At 41.0% G+C, this 15,898-nt stretch overlaps 1 protein-coding gene across 1 annotated transcript in view; it reads right to left on the reverse strand.

Moving 5' to 3' along the window:
* LOC126210156 (uncharacterized protein CG43867) overlaps positions 1-15,898 on the reverse strand; it is a 462,670-nt gene that overhangs the window by 130,204 nt on the left and 316,568 nt on the right. The window contains exons 7-8 of the mRNA XM_049939307.1: positions 7,682-7,882; positions 1,875-2,089 (exon numbers count right to left, since the gene is read on the reverse strand). Of these exons, the coding sequence (XP_049795264.1) occupies positions 1,875-2,089; positions 7,682-7,882 (416 nt within the window). The remainder of the gene's footprint in view (positions 1-1,874; positions 2,090-7,681; positions 7,883-15,898) is intronic.

Genomic DNA, 15,898 nt, shown 5'->3' on the forward strand with positions numbered 1-15,898 from the left:
CCAGCTGCAATACCAGGGTAGAAAAAAAATTATTGTGCATTATTTTCTGATCCTTCCTCAAAGATTGCTCCTCATACTGCCTCCTAGGCAGCAGCTGAGCAGTCAAAACAGGCCTAATGCCTAATCCACGCACATGTTTACATTTCTAAGTATTCAAAATCTGTAAAGACAAGAAGTTACCAAAAATATTTAATAATATCATTAAGTGGCTAAGTGAGGAACTGAAAAGCCCTTTTAGATACATGACGAGTAGCAGTGTCTGTTATCAAAATGTGCATGACATGTGGTAATGTACTGAAAATGGGACTCAGTATTTACAAAAATCAGATGAGAAAATGTTTGAAAAACAGCACTGTAATGAAGTAAATATTAACTTACTAATAGCCGATAAACAGCAGCTATACAGTAAATCCAAGCAGGCATTAGATTTTTTTCAAGATAGTTGCTTCCTTACTAATTTACTTGATTAAATTTATATTGTGTATTTATGTATGGCACTAAGCAGTACTGACATAGTTTACTATTAATACCTGGAGATTCAAAAATAGAGAACAGATTTCAATTGTTTATTACAGACAATCTATTAAAGGTAGAAACATGTTGCACCTGTCACTGGATAGAGGAAATTACTAAGTTCTGAGACAGCTGTGCCATTATGTGTGGGATGAAATGGTCTACCATTCTGGGATTTCTCAAACAATGCATGGTGCTCATGTTGAGTGTATGGTACAGTGTCTGTGCAAACATAAAACTTTGAAATTTCCTCTATCCTGTGATATTCACAAGGTGTTTCTAATTTTCATAGTTTGTCTGTAATAAACAACTGAAACCTATTCTTTCTTTTTGAATCACCCTGTACAATGTATAGATCATATAAGGGGCAGTCAAATGAAAATAATGCAAATTGAAAAATGGTAAGTGAACTGTTTACTATTTCAAACATAATTGCCATAACTGTTAATAAATTTATCCCACTGTGAAACAAAATGTCAATGACTTGATGGAAAAATTATTGCCCCAAATTGTACCTGAGTGTGCAGCTCTTCATCCAAAGCAAATCAATGGTCACAAGTACCTTTCTTCAGGGCACCAGTAATATGGAAATTGCACGGAGAGAGAGCAGAACTATACAGAGGACGGGCAGGCCCACAGCCCAATGAAACGTTATTCCCTCTTTATAACAACAACTAGACTCTTGGGGTTAGTTTTATGAACAGACATGGCTGATAAATTAGAAACATGTTTGTGATAAAATCAGTATGTTAGCATTCTCAGGAACCTAATTATTGACAGGTTTGAATACCTACAATTAGTGGTGATGAGGAAGCTAGAGTACTGATTACTGAAAAAAAAAAAACTGAAATATACTCCCAGTTTTTGTTATTTTAAGTTCTACAAAGCTAACTTACAGAAAATATTTCAAAATTTATTTTCTAAATTAATTTATTAGATAAACTCATTAGACACATTGTTGATCTCCACTTACAGTTTTAACAACACAAGCAGATCTTTAAAGCACTTTGAGTTATTAAGAGCATTATTCTTGCAGTAATGATGATTTGTTTGGACAAATTCACATCTAGACAACACAAAAAACTTAACCACATTGTCAAAATGTACAAACACATAAATTTAAGATAAAGTGGGCCAATTCTGATAAGAACAGGTTATTAAGTCACATATCTAACAAGACAGTGGGCTAGAAGAATTGTGGGTGCAGTTTAACTGTCCGCCCCAAACAGCCACAAGTTTCACAGCTGAAGGCTTTCAACAATCATTTGGTAATGGATGAAATAAAAGTTCACTGTCACTTCAAACTGCACCAACATTATGGTAAGCCTCACGAAGCAAACTGCAGGTGCCAAATCACTCACCCCTTTGACGGTGGCGTAGACAGGCACCGAGATGTCGCAGTAGCCGCCAGCCGGCTGGTGCCCCGCACTGGTGTGGCCCGTGGTGCCATCTGCCTGCAGGCCGCCAGCTGCTACTTGGTAGATGCGCGACTCCCACGAGGGGAAGCGGTGCAGTGGAGGCGTCGGCGGTCGACATGCGTCCGTCGAGCCACTCGTTGTGCTGCTCGTACTGCCCCCTGCAGTGTGAGTGAGTTTTCACCCATTTGTATTATATCTCTGGTGAGTTTCATTAGCAGAACTACTGCAATAGTCCTAAATATTTTCCCTGCACCCTCTGTGCTGCACTGATAAACACTTCCATCAGGGTACTGGGGAGACCTATCTCTCTCTCTCTCTCTCTCTCTCTCTCTCTCTCTCTCTCTCTCTCTCTTTTTCCAAATGTGGTATTACTAAAAAGTAGCAGAAGAAGTGAAAGAGCACTACTATCCAGAAAGTGAGGAAAGTGAAGCTATAAAGGATAAACAAGGCAAAGAAAGATGTCGCCATCATTAGCAGTTCATATCCAAGACAGCAAAAAATGCGAATGAACAAAATTACAGACTGATAGTGCATACCTCGGATAAACATTGCTTTCTCCGCAGCTGTGGCAATGATCCAGGATGGACCATTTTTGTTTAACAATTAGCAGTTGTATAAAAAATTCCTACAACACTACAATTTCTGGTAAAATGAGAATAGGAAATGTCAAATCCTTTAAGGGAAAGTAGTAAACAGAGAGGTGTTGATAAATAGGAACACAGTGCAGGAAATGATACCTGAGGTGATAAAAAAGAAATAGGTCTGATGAGCATATCCCTGGAATTGAACAAGTGTGTCTTCAGAAGAAAACTGTGGATTGGACAATGGGGATAATGGAGAAGGAGAAGAAACTGGAAGTATTTTAGGAATGACTATACTTTCTGCCTGGACTGTTAGGAAATGTATTTATTTACAAAGTGCCACTTTGGTTTTTGTGTCATTCTCAAGCAACTGCTGTAACAACATAAATAGCTGAAAACTCAATTCAAATTCTTCTGTCAAAAAACATTTAGCTCAATTAATCTCCAAAAATTTAACACCTTTTCCCACCTCATTGAAGTGTGTCAAGAATGTTCAGTCCTCTTTAGAAGTACAGTATCATCCTCATGTCATCCATGATATATTACTACCACATGCATAAAAACAAGAGGATGTACTGGTTCATTAAAAACAAAAATATTATGTTAACTGTGAATCTGATGCATGCACAGTGGTAAGTAATAGTACAATATTGACACAAATTTGATCGCAATAATTACAGTAAATAAAACTTTCGTAATCTGTTGAGTGAATTTGAGCGCAAAACACACATAAGGTTCCTGTTTTTAGTGAAGTAAAATGTCCTTTTTCATACTACTTACTTCTGCAAAGGACACAAATATGCAAATATTGTTGAGACAAGAATGATGTCCTCTTGAGAATAATTTATTTTTCCTTGTGGAATTACTACAAGGAGACAAGACTTACCTTCAGGACACGGAAATCTGAGTACTACGAACAGAGACATTTAAAGGCAGAAACTGTTAGTTTCTTCCTTGTGAAGGACAGAGGATTAAGTTGGGGAAGGTTAGAAAGGAGGGGAAGGTCACTAGCACCCAAGGTTGACAGGGAAACACCTGCTATGGGTCCAAAAGTTAGCATACTTTCCACGTGTGCCCATAGAAAAAATTTAAGATTTCTTCTCCTGAAGATTCAGTACAGCAAAGCTTTTCTGTCTTTTCTCAAGCATATTTTCCTACAAGCATATTTTCCTACTGAAAGGTTACTTCTTTGTATTAATATAGCTCATCACTGGAAAAAATGACATTAATTTTGGCACCTTCTTTTTCAAGTGCTGCAATTTACATAAAATGGCAGTGTACAAGTGGTACTTACCAGAGAAGCAGTTGTTGTAATTGAGGGATAGGAGAGTGAGAGAGGCAGTGAGGGGTGATACTACAGTACATAAATGATAATGGTGATGGTGATGGTGATGACAGTGGCAGTAACAGTTCAGTCGATTATATGAATGACTATTAATGGTGGATACATTATTGAACCTGGAGGGAACAATAATTTTAGAGAAAAACAGCACACAGACTTCCCACTGAATACAAATTTCATACAAGCTGTCTGATAAATAATGATACCAGCTGGAAGAGTTGGTGTTGCAACTGAGATGTAAAGAAAATTCTGTATCAACGTACAGGCTAAAGTCTTACCCTGCCTACATAGCAGTATTAGATACTACTGAAATATGTTATTGTCATACTGCTTCATGCTCACAATTTCAAACTATCTGTTCAAAATGCATTTCACCACTTCAACACAGGATAGTGATGCTACAACTATCTGCTTCTTACTGCCATTCCCAGCACACACACACACACACACACACACACACACACACACACACACACACACACACACACAAAATTGTCAAATGAGAGAAATTCCCAGACTTACAAATTACCTACAGTGGTTGACAGAAGGGCACAAATTCGAGGTTCGGTACAGCACTGCTTGCCCCACCATGCATGAACCTTATTACAATCAGAACAGATCATCCTACAGCAAAGCTGGTAGTACACCGCGCAACAGCATTTGGTACACTTCCCCTGTCAGACTTTGTGGCAAACAACTGATGCTTTAGTGTAGCCCCTAGGTTAGCCGCTCGTGCATTAGTGGCAACCTGACACTGATAGATGGCACAATCAATATTACATATATTACCAGTTTAGCAGTGTTTACACTTCTCACCAGAACCTGTGATTAGAGAGTGTCTCTAGTGATTTTTCTTTACTGCTCTGTATTCCTCCACAACTCTTTAGGAATATCCTTCTACACCATTAACAACTGAATCCCCTGAATCAAAGACTGGGAGGTCACCCCTCTTTTCTTCTTCCATTTGATATCCAGTCCATGATGATAGTTGAGAAGTCTTTCCTCTTGTGTCCTTTTGACAAACCCATACCATTGCAGTTGTTTCTATCAAATGAAATCAATAACTGAATTCTGAAAACTTATCTGATTACTTCATTTCTTATTATTCCTTTTCTTGATAATATTGCTGAATGTTTCCATAACCTCTGTAGCTAATAATTTTGAATTTAGTTTTCATTTCACCGTACAAACTTCTGAATCATATGTAATGATGCTCCTAACAATTATTCGAAATACTCTTGCTTTAGTTCAGTTCTTATGAACTTATCCCACAGAATTACATTTAACAAATAAATAGTCATCTTGACTATATTTATTATCAAACTACTTTGTCTTGTTCCCCAGCAGTTGTAATTTTCACCTTACATATTTATATATTTCAGTAATTGCTATTGTTCCACTTCCTTCTCCCAGTACTAAATCTTCATATATTCCATCAGCTACCGCGTACATATTTCATTTTCCTAATGTCTACATTTAGACCTCCCCTTTTATATTCTTAGGACATTCAGTTTATGACCAGAAAATTCATACAAGAATACAAGAAGTGGGACCTAAATGTAAAAAATCAGTGCTGTATCTGATTCAACCTATCTACACATTTTTTATACTTAATTTGCCTTCACTGCACAGTTCTTCCTTATCTTTAAATAAATAACTCTCCAGACACACACAACTGTCTTATTCTACTCTTCATGCAATAATAATACTATGGGCTGGGGTACTCACAGAACACAGTCTATATGAATCTTATGGCATCTTTTCTTATTTCTAAAAGCTGGCAGATCAGCACAGTAAATGCACTCAGTACGAAACTCCAACGCAGTATACCGTCCCTCACAGATGGACTACGAGCACTGTCGTGTTGTGTATCAAACTGCAGTTACAAAGAGACTGTGTTCCAAGCCACATCACTTTTAGATGCAGCTCAAAAACAGACTGAGCATTTTCTTCAGGCACAAAAGACTAAATGTGCACAAGTGTGTCATCTTTCACAATTTATACCTTTATGTATCTGACTCTCAGTACACAGCAGTATGAATTTTAGGCTTTTCTCGAAATACTGCACGGGGGTGAGTCAACAAATGTATTGTGAGTGCCACATCATCATTTGAAATTTATCACCTGTGTGTGTTTCTAGAAAATGGCAGCATATGCCAGGTAAAAGATAGCCAGTGTATAGTATTCCAAGTCTCATAGCTAGTGGACTACAGCCAGTTATGCTACAGGAGTGTACTTCTTAGAGCAGTACGCATTGCAAAATCTGTTCCGTATATAGTGAGAGCCATATTTTAAGGACAGCTGTCCTCTACTGGAGACTAGAAATGAAAACAAATGGCAGAGAATTGACAAATGATACGTGTACCATCATCGGTAATGTCGGTGTAATGGTTAGAACATCTGCTTAGTAAGCAGGAAATCTAGGTTGAAGTCCTGGCCGTGGCACAAATTTTAATTTATTTTTTCAGGTTCTGTCATTATCAAAGATAAAGTTGTGGCTCAGGTCAAAAACTACATATTTCTGCCACTGACGGAGATGTACCAATGGTGGAGGCCAAGGACATTGTAGGCTTAGAGACTCTGCGTGACAGTAACTGTGCCACATGATGCCTAGTCACACGAGTTGGCCACCTGGGGGACTAATACAGTTGAAATGTAGCCAGCCACAGAACAGTCAGAAGTTATTTCTCTTCGAGCAGTAATCTTGAGCCGATCATCACCAGCTATATTACGACACTGCCTTGTCGGTGACACTGACACAGGACTCCTAGATACAACATCGCTCCACTCTGGTGGACTATGTCAAATTCACCATCTCACTCTGCCATACTGATGAGGGAATTTGTAAGCAGGCCTTGAAATACAAGAGCTGGCCAGACTAGGAAATGTCTCCCCTGGATATCTGTGCTACCACGGCCTATCTCGTATGGACACTCTGGACTTCCTCATGTTATTATTGAGTTTTAATGCTTGTAACATCTGGTAGATGCTGAACTTGTGGAACTTCAAGTGTCAATTTCTTTTCCTTCGTTTTTTGTTTCCTGTGGACTTTAAATTTTCCCACATACAATGATCTGGCAGTTTCAGTCATATTAATGTTTGACACCAGTAAATATTTTAACTGTAAAAGTCTTCCACTATTGCTGCATGTTACAACAGAAAAGCAAAATACATTTGAGGCCAGTACACATCGCACCAGCTTAGCCATCGTATGCTGTGACTTATTTATTGACCCACTCTCAGCTTCGGCCATAAGAGTAAAACTTGCCCTCTCGAAGCGTGGTTTAGCAGGTAGAAGCAGATTGTTAACAGATGATTTGGTATGTAGGACCACCACAATTGAGAGACATGGTAATTAATTTGGAGAGAGCTGCTTCAGTTGTACGAATATTTGTTCAAACCGTGACAAGTTTCCAGATTTTAAAATACAACCTTCAGGTGTATGAAATTATTATGTTTTGTAACACATAACATGTAGTTGGGCCAGTCAGTGCAAGAGTTCCAATCACTGTATGTTGCGGAAACTGTCTGCCACCAGGCGGCCACAAAGTAGGAACACCGACAACTACCGTGTGAAGGGCCACACCAGAGGTTTTGATGAACATTCAGTGATTGGAGGCCACTGTCCTAACCACTTGTTATGCGTTACCAGATACATTAATATCGCACACTTGAGGACTGGATTTTAAAATCCTGAAACTGGTCACAGTTTGAGTAAATATTAGTACAACTGGAGTGGATCTCTCTAAATTAATTATTATGTTAGAAGATGAGGTGACGAGATGTGGATTAGTGCTGCTGTAGTGAGTTCCGCTCGGCTGCCGCACCTTGTGAGACATCGCGCCGGCCCTGTCCGTCGTCGAGCCAGGGCGCGCGCTCCCTGCTCGGGGTGTAGATTTCAGCGTAGTCGTGGACTGCCTCGTCGGCAGTGCCGGTTCCGGTGTCACACAGCGGCGAGACTGACGGCAGCAGGGCCAGACCCTCCACCGCCGCTTGCAACTCCTCGTCGAGCATGTGCACGTCCGAACCTGCACAGGGCGGAGTACCACGTTCTGCACGCCACCAGTGCCATTCCACCACCTCCACCACTACCACCACCATCACCACCACCACCACCATCACGGCCATCACCAGTACCACCACCACCGTCACCCAAAACCACACACCATGCACGTACACACTGGCGCATTCGCTTGTGTTGACATCAAAATTTTAGTACAGAAACTGAAACTGTTCTGTCTTCTTGGTAACCTGAGCAAACACATACAGGGCAATGCAGAGGGAATGTCACATAGTATGTGAGGTGATTCCACATGTCATAATAAACCAAAAAAGTCCTACAAACATGTTTCCAAATTTTGATCATTACAGGATTGGATCGGGTTGAAGACTACACACACCCAGGAATTACTACGAAGACAAGTTTGAATGTTACTTACCCAAATGCTGTGTAGGCACTGTAGTGGACAGAATAATGGTGGGACAGATGACTGATCCATCCTACGAGAGGTGCGAAGGGTTCTCCGAAAGAGGGTGGCACTGTGACGTCACACTGAGGCAACAGCTGCAAGCGTACCCAGTGTGTAGTAATGGGTTGGACCAGAGAGCAGTCATGAGGTCACGTGCGAATCATGCTCGTATACCAATTAACTGAGCAATTCCATTGTATTGCTGAATATCAACGTGCTGCATATGTTCATCTGTGCACAATACACAGACATGTTGTTTGAGAATGGGTACTCAATCGCAATTCCCATGTGGCTGTGACAGAATACCAGAGATGTTTCCCTGATCGATTAACCCCCTGTGCCAAGTTACTTCCCAGGGTTTTTTAAACATTATTTGAATCCGGAACACTACCCAGTGTACACATAACATCAGACCATGAGGCTGTCCAGTCAGTTGAGAAAGGGAAGTGATTAATGCAATGGTACAACAGAGCCCCACCACCAGTACATGGCACATTAGCACTCAGCTCTATATTCCACAAACGCCAGTGTGGCATATGTTACATTCCGAAGGCTTGTACCCATTCCATGTGCACATCTGTGTCCAGGTGACTCAGTAAGCAGACAACAATTTTGTGAATGGTTGGCTGTACACAGAGACGTAGTACAAAACACTTTATTTACAGCTGAGGCTAAATTTACGTGCAATGGTATCATGAACATATGCAGTTCTCATACGTGGGGAATGGAGAACCGACATGACACTAGGGAAACAAGACTCCGAGTTAGGTTCACAGTGAATGTCTGGTGTGTTATGACTGATGCCCTGATGACCGGGCCTAGGTTCCTGCCAGTCGCATGACAGCCACAGCATACACACATTTCCTGATAGAAGACTTACCTGCACTTTTGGAAGATGTGACATTAGAGCAACGATGGCAAATCTGCCTGCAACACAGTGGATCACCGATTCACTGTACCACACAAGTATCCCAGTATCTGAATAAATGGTGGCCGTTATGGAGCATCTAACTGGCCTGATAGATCACCCAACCTAACCCCATTTCACTTCTGTTTGGGGGGCTGGTTAAAGGGGGATGTGTACACTATAAAGGTGGATACACGTGACGAACTTGTCACTCGCATCGTTGACACTGTTGCCTACATTAAGGCCCACCGAGATGATGTTCGATGTCCAACACAACACACCCTCCAAAATGTTGACAAGTGCACTGAGTGGGTGGGGGACTTTTTGAACACCTTCTGAAGGACAATTCAGTCATCTATCCTACCATTACTTTGTCCACCACAGCTCCTGTACAGCATTTCAGTAAGTAATATTGAAAATTGTCACAGATGTGCGTTGTCTTCAACCTGCTCCAGTTCCATAATGATCAAAAATTGGACACGGGTTCATAGGACTTTTTCGGTTTATTTTCACATGCAGAATTGCCTCACAAATTATGTGACATTCCTCCTGAATCACCCTGTGTACATACAGGTTCAGTCGTTAGTATCTCCACAACATCAGAAGACTACTGGGTGAAAACTACAATAATAAAAGGAAAATGGTGGATATCAAGATGGAGAATCTCTCCAAGTTCTGATCCATAATAGACATTGTGACACAGATGCAAGGAGCACCACGAGACGTGCTGGAAAATGGCATGCAATGGAATGATGTGCTTGTTTTGTGTCCTCAAATCTGCTACCAGTAAGTCAACTGTCATGCTTCAGTGATGATTTGATACAAAATACCAGGTTAAAGCTCCAACACACAAAACTATCTACAAATGGTACAACAAATTATACCATATCTAATCAGAGACACAAAATACACATGACACAGAACTTTTTTGACTGGAGCTTCTATTATACTACTTGCAGTAATGAATGTTATAAGTAGTATAATAGAAACAGCTTTCAAAAAGGTTGTATATCACACACGTTTTGTGTCTGTGATAAGATATGGCATAATTTTTTGGGGATCAGAGAAAACAGACTTACAGAGACTCTTTAGGCTAAAGAAAAAAATCATTATGGCCATGGTAGGTGCAGAAAAAAAGACAATTATGCAGACCTCTGTTCAAGTCAGTTGTTCCTGGCCTCTAAATGTATGAGACAATTGAGTTTTCTAAACAAAACCCACAACATTTTGAGAATAACCTGTTTAAGCATGATTATGAAACAAGAAACAAATCTCAGTATAAGTTACCAACACATAGGCTAAAACAGCTGGAGAAGATGCATGAGGCTGGGAAATAAAATCTGTGAAAATTTCAAAAATTATGAACCGGAAGAATTTGCACTTCGTTAAAAAAGTAACTTGCAAGTAAATATTATTAAAGTGTAGAAGAATTTATGACTGACTGTCACAAGTAACCATACCTGATGTTTAATTTTATTCTATTTCATGCTAAAAAGTACTTTAAGTAGATACTTATTCTTAATTTTATTTTATTTTCAACATGATTATATTAAATCATTTTGTGGTACTTAAAATTACAAAACACTGTAAATTATTCCATCTACTTACAATTAGAAAGTAACTTTTAACTGATGAGTCACCTATGACCCAATCATTTGACTGTATATGACATGTTATGTGATAATAAAGTTTCTATTCTATTCTGTTCACATTCCGTGTCACTGGCTGTTAATGTGGTATGAAAAAAAAAACAGGTCAGTGAAATCACATCAGCCGGGATAGTCAAAAGAAATTGGCAACACCTGCGAGCAGAGACCTGCAGATATTGCAGTCAACTGTTTGGCATATTCTGCACAAAAGTCTGCCTGTGAAACTGAAACGGCTGCAGTTGTCACGTGTGCTAACTGTTCAGGACTATGACGTACATTCTAACCTTTGCTATGACTTGCAGTGGCTACTGGAGGGACATGAATTTTTACAGAAGGTGATTTTCAGTGACGAAGCTACGTTTCACGTGCTGGAAAGGTGAATCGTCATACTATGCATGCTCATGGCACAGAAAATCCGCACGAGATTGTGGGACACATTGGTGATTCGTCTATAGTTAAAGCCTCTTGCACCTAGTCCTCATCAAAAGTTTACTGATCATTTTTCTCTGTGGAGAAAACTGTGACTGGTTTTGTGTATGTGACATGCAGCAGCAATGGCTTATGCCACAGTCACAGCAAGATGGTGGAGATTTCATTTTGCAACAAGATGGCATTCCAACACAGTTTCTTTCAGACATTTGTATCCACATCCATTTTCTGCAATTTACCGTAAGCTTCATGGCGGAGGGTACATCACACTCTACCAGTTAATAGGGTTTCTCCCTGTTCCATTCATGTATTGAGCTTGGAAAGAAGGGCTGATTGAAAGTCTTTGTGTGCGCAATAATTATTCTAATCTTGTCATCACTATCCCTACGTGAAATATATATAGGGGGTTGTAGTAAGAAGGTTGACTGAAAAGTAATGCCTCCACCTTCATAACTCTTCAACAGTTGGCAGCATTGGTATGCAGCAGGTACTGGCCTGTTCCATAGCCTCTTCTCTACAGCTACAGATGGTGGGAAGCCTTAGCTTCGAACAGTTGAGTTATTACAGTTTGAAGTATGGAACCCTGTGCAGACGGTCAGTCAATGCGATTTAAGCAATGTGCAGTCATTGAATTCTTGACAGCAGAAGGTGCCACCCCAAAGGAGATTCATCAGACACAGAATGAAAGCAGTTTATGGTGATTGCGTTGATGTGAGTACTGTGTGTCATTGGGCAAGTAAGTTTAAAGATGTTGAGGTGGGAACATCTGACCTGTGTGACAAACAAAGACTTGAACGTCCTGTGACAGTAACTACCGAGTTTCACAACCAAAATGTTGACAGACTGATTCAGGACAATCGTCATATCACTCAGAGAGAAACTGCAAGCACAATCGGCATTTTACAAGAATGTGTGGGTTACATTATTGCTTTGCTTGGCTATCGGGATATCTGTGCCACCACAGCAGAACTTCAGAGACTGAATCTCACCACCGTACAGCATCCTCCATACAGTCCAGATTTAGCACCCTCTGACTTCCATCTGTTCCCGATAAAGAAAGATGATCTGCGGGGACATCATTATGTTCTGATGAAGACGTTGAGAGGACTGTCAGACTGTGGTTGCGGAAACAGAGTGTCGACTTCTTCCGTGACGGCTTCAGGGAACTTGTCCATTGTTGGCAGAATTGTATCCACTTGGCTGTTGATTATGTGGAAAATTAAATATTGGTAATTAAAGATCACATTCTAAGGATTATTTCTGCATTTCATTTATTAAAATATTCCCATCCAAACCCAATTAACAAAGGTGGAGGCGTTACTTTTCATTCAACCCTCGAATATTTGCAGAATCGCCATTTGAAGCCAGTTCTTGAAAGTTTGTTAGTGTAGTTTCTAGGAATAGTTTACATCTGTCTTCAAGAGCCTGCCAGTTCAGTTTCTTTAGCATCTCTGTAACACTTTCCCACAGGTCTAAACAAACCTGTGGCCATTTGTGCTGCCCTTCTCTGTATACATTCAACATCCCCTGTTAGTCCTATTTGGTACAGGTCCCACATACTTAAGCAATATTCTAGAATGGATCACACAAGTGATTTGTAAGCAACCTCCTTTGTAGACTGAGTCCACTTCCTCAGTGTTCTACCAGAAAAGGGAAGTCTTCCACCTGCTTTACCCACAACTGAACCTATGTGATCATCCATCTCATATCCTTAAAAAGTATTACACCCTGGTTTTGTATGAGTTGGCCGATTCCAACAGTGTCTCATTGATATTACAGTCATAGGAGACTACATTTTTTTACCTGTAAAGTGAACAGTTTTCCATTTCTGAACATTAAAGGCAAGCTGCCAATCTGCATACCACCTCGAAATTTTATCAAGATCTGACTGAATATTTATGCAACTTCTTTCAGGTTGTACTTCATTATAGATAACTGTGTCATTCGCAGTTCATTAATACACTACACAAGCAGCAAGGGTCCCAACACACTTCCCCTGGGGCACCCCCATAGTTGTATGTTAACTGGGGACCTAGAAACGACGGAGGGGCTCCGTCCCCACCCCAGCCGCAGTGGTCCACAACCCCACGACGACTACCACAGTCCACTTCACCCCTCCACCACCCCACACCGAACCCAGTGTTATTGTGCGGTTTAGCTCCCCACTGGACCACCCCCCAGGGAACACCTCACACCAGAAGAGTGTAATCCCTATGTTTGAATGGTAGAGTAATGGTGGTGTACGCATACGTGGAGAACTTGTTTGTGCAGCAATCACTGACATAATGTAGCTGAGGTAGAATAAGGGGAACCAGCCCCCATTCGCCGAGGCAGATGGAAAACCGCGTAAAACCATCCACAGACAGGCCGGCTCACCGGACCTCGACTTAAGTCCGCCGAGCGGATTCGTGCCGGGAACCAGGCGCTCCTTACCGCTCCCCAAAGCAGTATGTTAGACCGCTCAGCTAACCGGGTGGGCCACCCCCATAGTTACATCTACATCTGATGATGATTCTTCATACAAGATAACATGCTGTGTTCTCTCCACCAAAAAGTCCTCAATCAAATCACAAATTTCACTTGATAACCATACAATCAAACTTTTGACGGTAAGCATAGGAATGGTACAGAGCCAAATGCTTTTTGGAAGTCACGAAATACTCCATCTACCTGCCTGCTTTGATGCAATGCTTTCAATATGTCATGTGAGGAAAGTACAAGTAGAGTTTCACGTGATCGATGTTCTTGGAATCCACACTGGTTGGATTGTTTGTCATTACGGCACTGTCAAATGGCCTCAGTGTCAGACTGGATGTGCATGCCATTGTGAGTCTACTCTCCTCTAGCAGCCAATGCAGTCGTGTGACTTAACTCTGTGTGATCTGTTCTTACAGGGTTATGCCAAAGACCGTGTGATCCCGCCTCCACTGTCACTTAAAGAGATGCAGCAAAGGATAATGATTACGGTCACTGATATCGACTGTGGCCTATCAGAATCAGTACAGCACGATTTTGACTACCATACTGTTTCCAGAATGAGATTTTCACTCTGCAGCGGAGTGTGTGCTGATATGAAACTTGGAGGCAGATTAAAATTGTGTGCAGGACCGAGACTCGAACTCGGAACCTTTGCCTTTCGCGGGCAAGTGATCTACCATCATTTTTTTTTTTTTACAAAAAAATCTCATTTTGTTCTATTTTGTTCGTGGCGGACGTCCTATGACACTAGCTCTGCTTGTTCGTTGATCCGTTTACTCAGTTTTTTATTACAGAGGATAGCTAAACACTCTGACCGAACACGCTGAGTTACGGTGCCTGCGCATCTGAGCCACCCAAGCACGACTCACGCCCCGTCCTCACAGCTTTACTTCTGCCAGTATCTCGTCTCCTACCTTCCAAACTTTACAGAAGCTCGCAGGAGAGCTTCTTTAAAGTTTGGAAGGTAGGAGACGAGATACTGGCAGAAGTAACCCTAGAACTGTTTGTACGATGTCTTCAGCTGATCCGTAGTATAAATTCATAATCTCTGCAATCGTTGTTAACGATAAATGAGTCTTCCCCGCAATATGACATCAACAGTGTTGACATTGGTTTCAGCCTTCAAAGTTGAGGGACTTACGGGGTGTGAAGTATCTGCAAGGTCATTTCTACCCTCCCGAAATCGTTCATACCAATCGAAAACTTGTGTAATCCCGATGGCTTGCTGCAACACTGCCAATGTTTGTGATGGAGTTTTGTCAAGAAAAATGCAAAATCTAATTGAAGTGTTCTGCTAGAACTTGAAGATCCATGTTGGGTACTGTAAGCATGCCCGTACGCTTTCCTTGCTTCCCTTCAACTGCGTACCGCCAGGCTACTGACGCGAATGGTGTTACGTCACTCAAGGTCAGACCTCTCCGGTACTGCCAGCACCAATCTCAAGGACGGGCGCATTAACATGAAAAAAAAAATAATATTACGGTTATTTTTTGACGCCCCCTCGTAAATACTGCCCAGCAATTATTTACCATAATTTATTGGTTCTCTTAACTGAATTTCTCTTTTGATACAGTTTTTAATATACGAGGTGTTTCACAATTCATGTTACACACTTATAGAGGCTGTAGAGGGGACGTAGTTGATCAAGTTTTGCATAGGAACCCACGTCCGGAAACGTCATCCTACGACGCTACAGAGCGTCGAAGTTACCGGCGCCGGAGGCTGTAAATTTATATACCTGCAGGGTGATTGCGTGATGTTACAAACTTTCAAGGATGATGGAGATGGACAAATGTATCAATTTGAGGTAAGGGTTTCTGAAAGGGGCACGAACGAGTAGAAAGTTATAAGCGAAAACCCTTCTGATACCTTTGATGGCGAAATACATGTACTGGCACTGTTGTTGCAAAGATTGTAGGTTAGGCAAGTTTTAGATGTGTTAGTATGGACCAAAGCAAAAAAAAAAGTCTGGTAAACCTGGGCTCCAAGATGTAAGCTATGAACTCTTGTTCAATAAAGGAGAACAAATGTTCGTAGCTCCTCAGGTATGCATTTTAGAGCCCACCTTTACTCAGCATTTTTTCTAGTCTTGTTCAGTACCGCCGCCTCTGA

The sequence above is a fragment of the Schistocerca nitens genome, chromosome 10, assembly GCF_023898315.1.
Source record: "Schistocerca nitens isolate TAMUIC-IGC-003100 chromosome 10, iqSchNite1.1, whole genome shotgun sequence".
NCBI lineage: Eukaryota > Metazoa > Arthropoda > Insecta > Orthoptera > Acrididae > Schistocerca > Schistocerca nitens.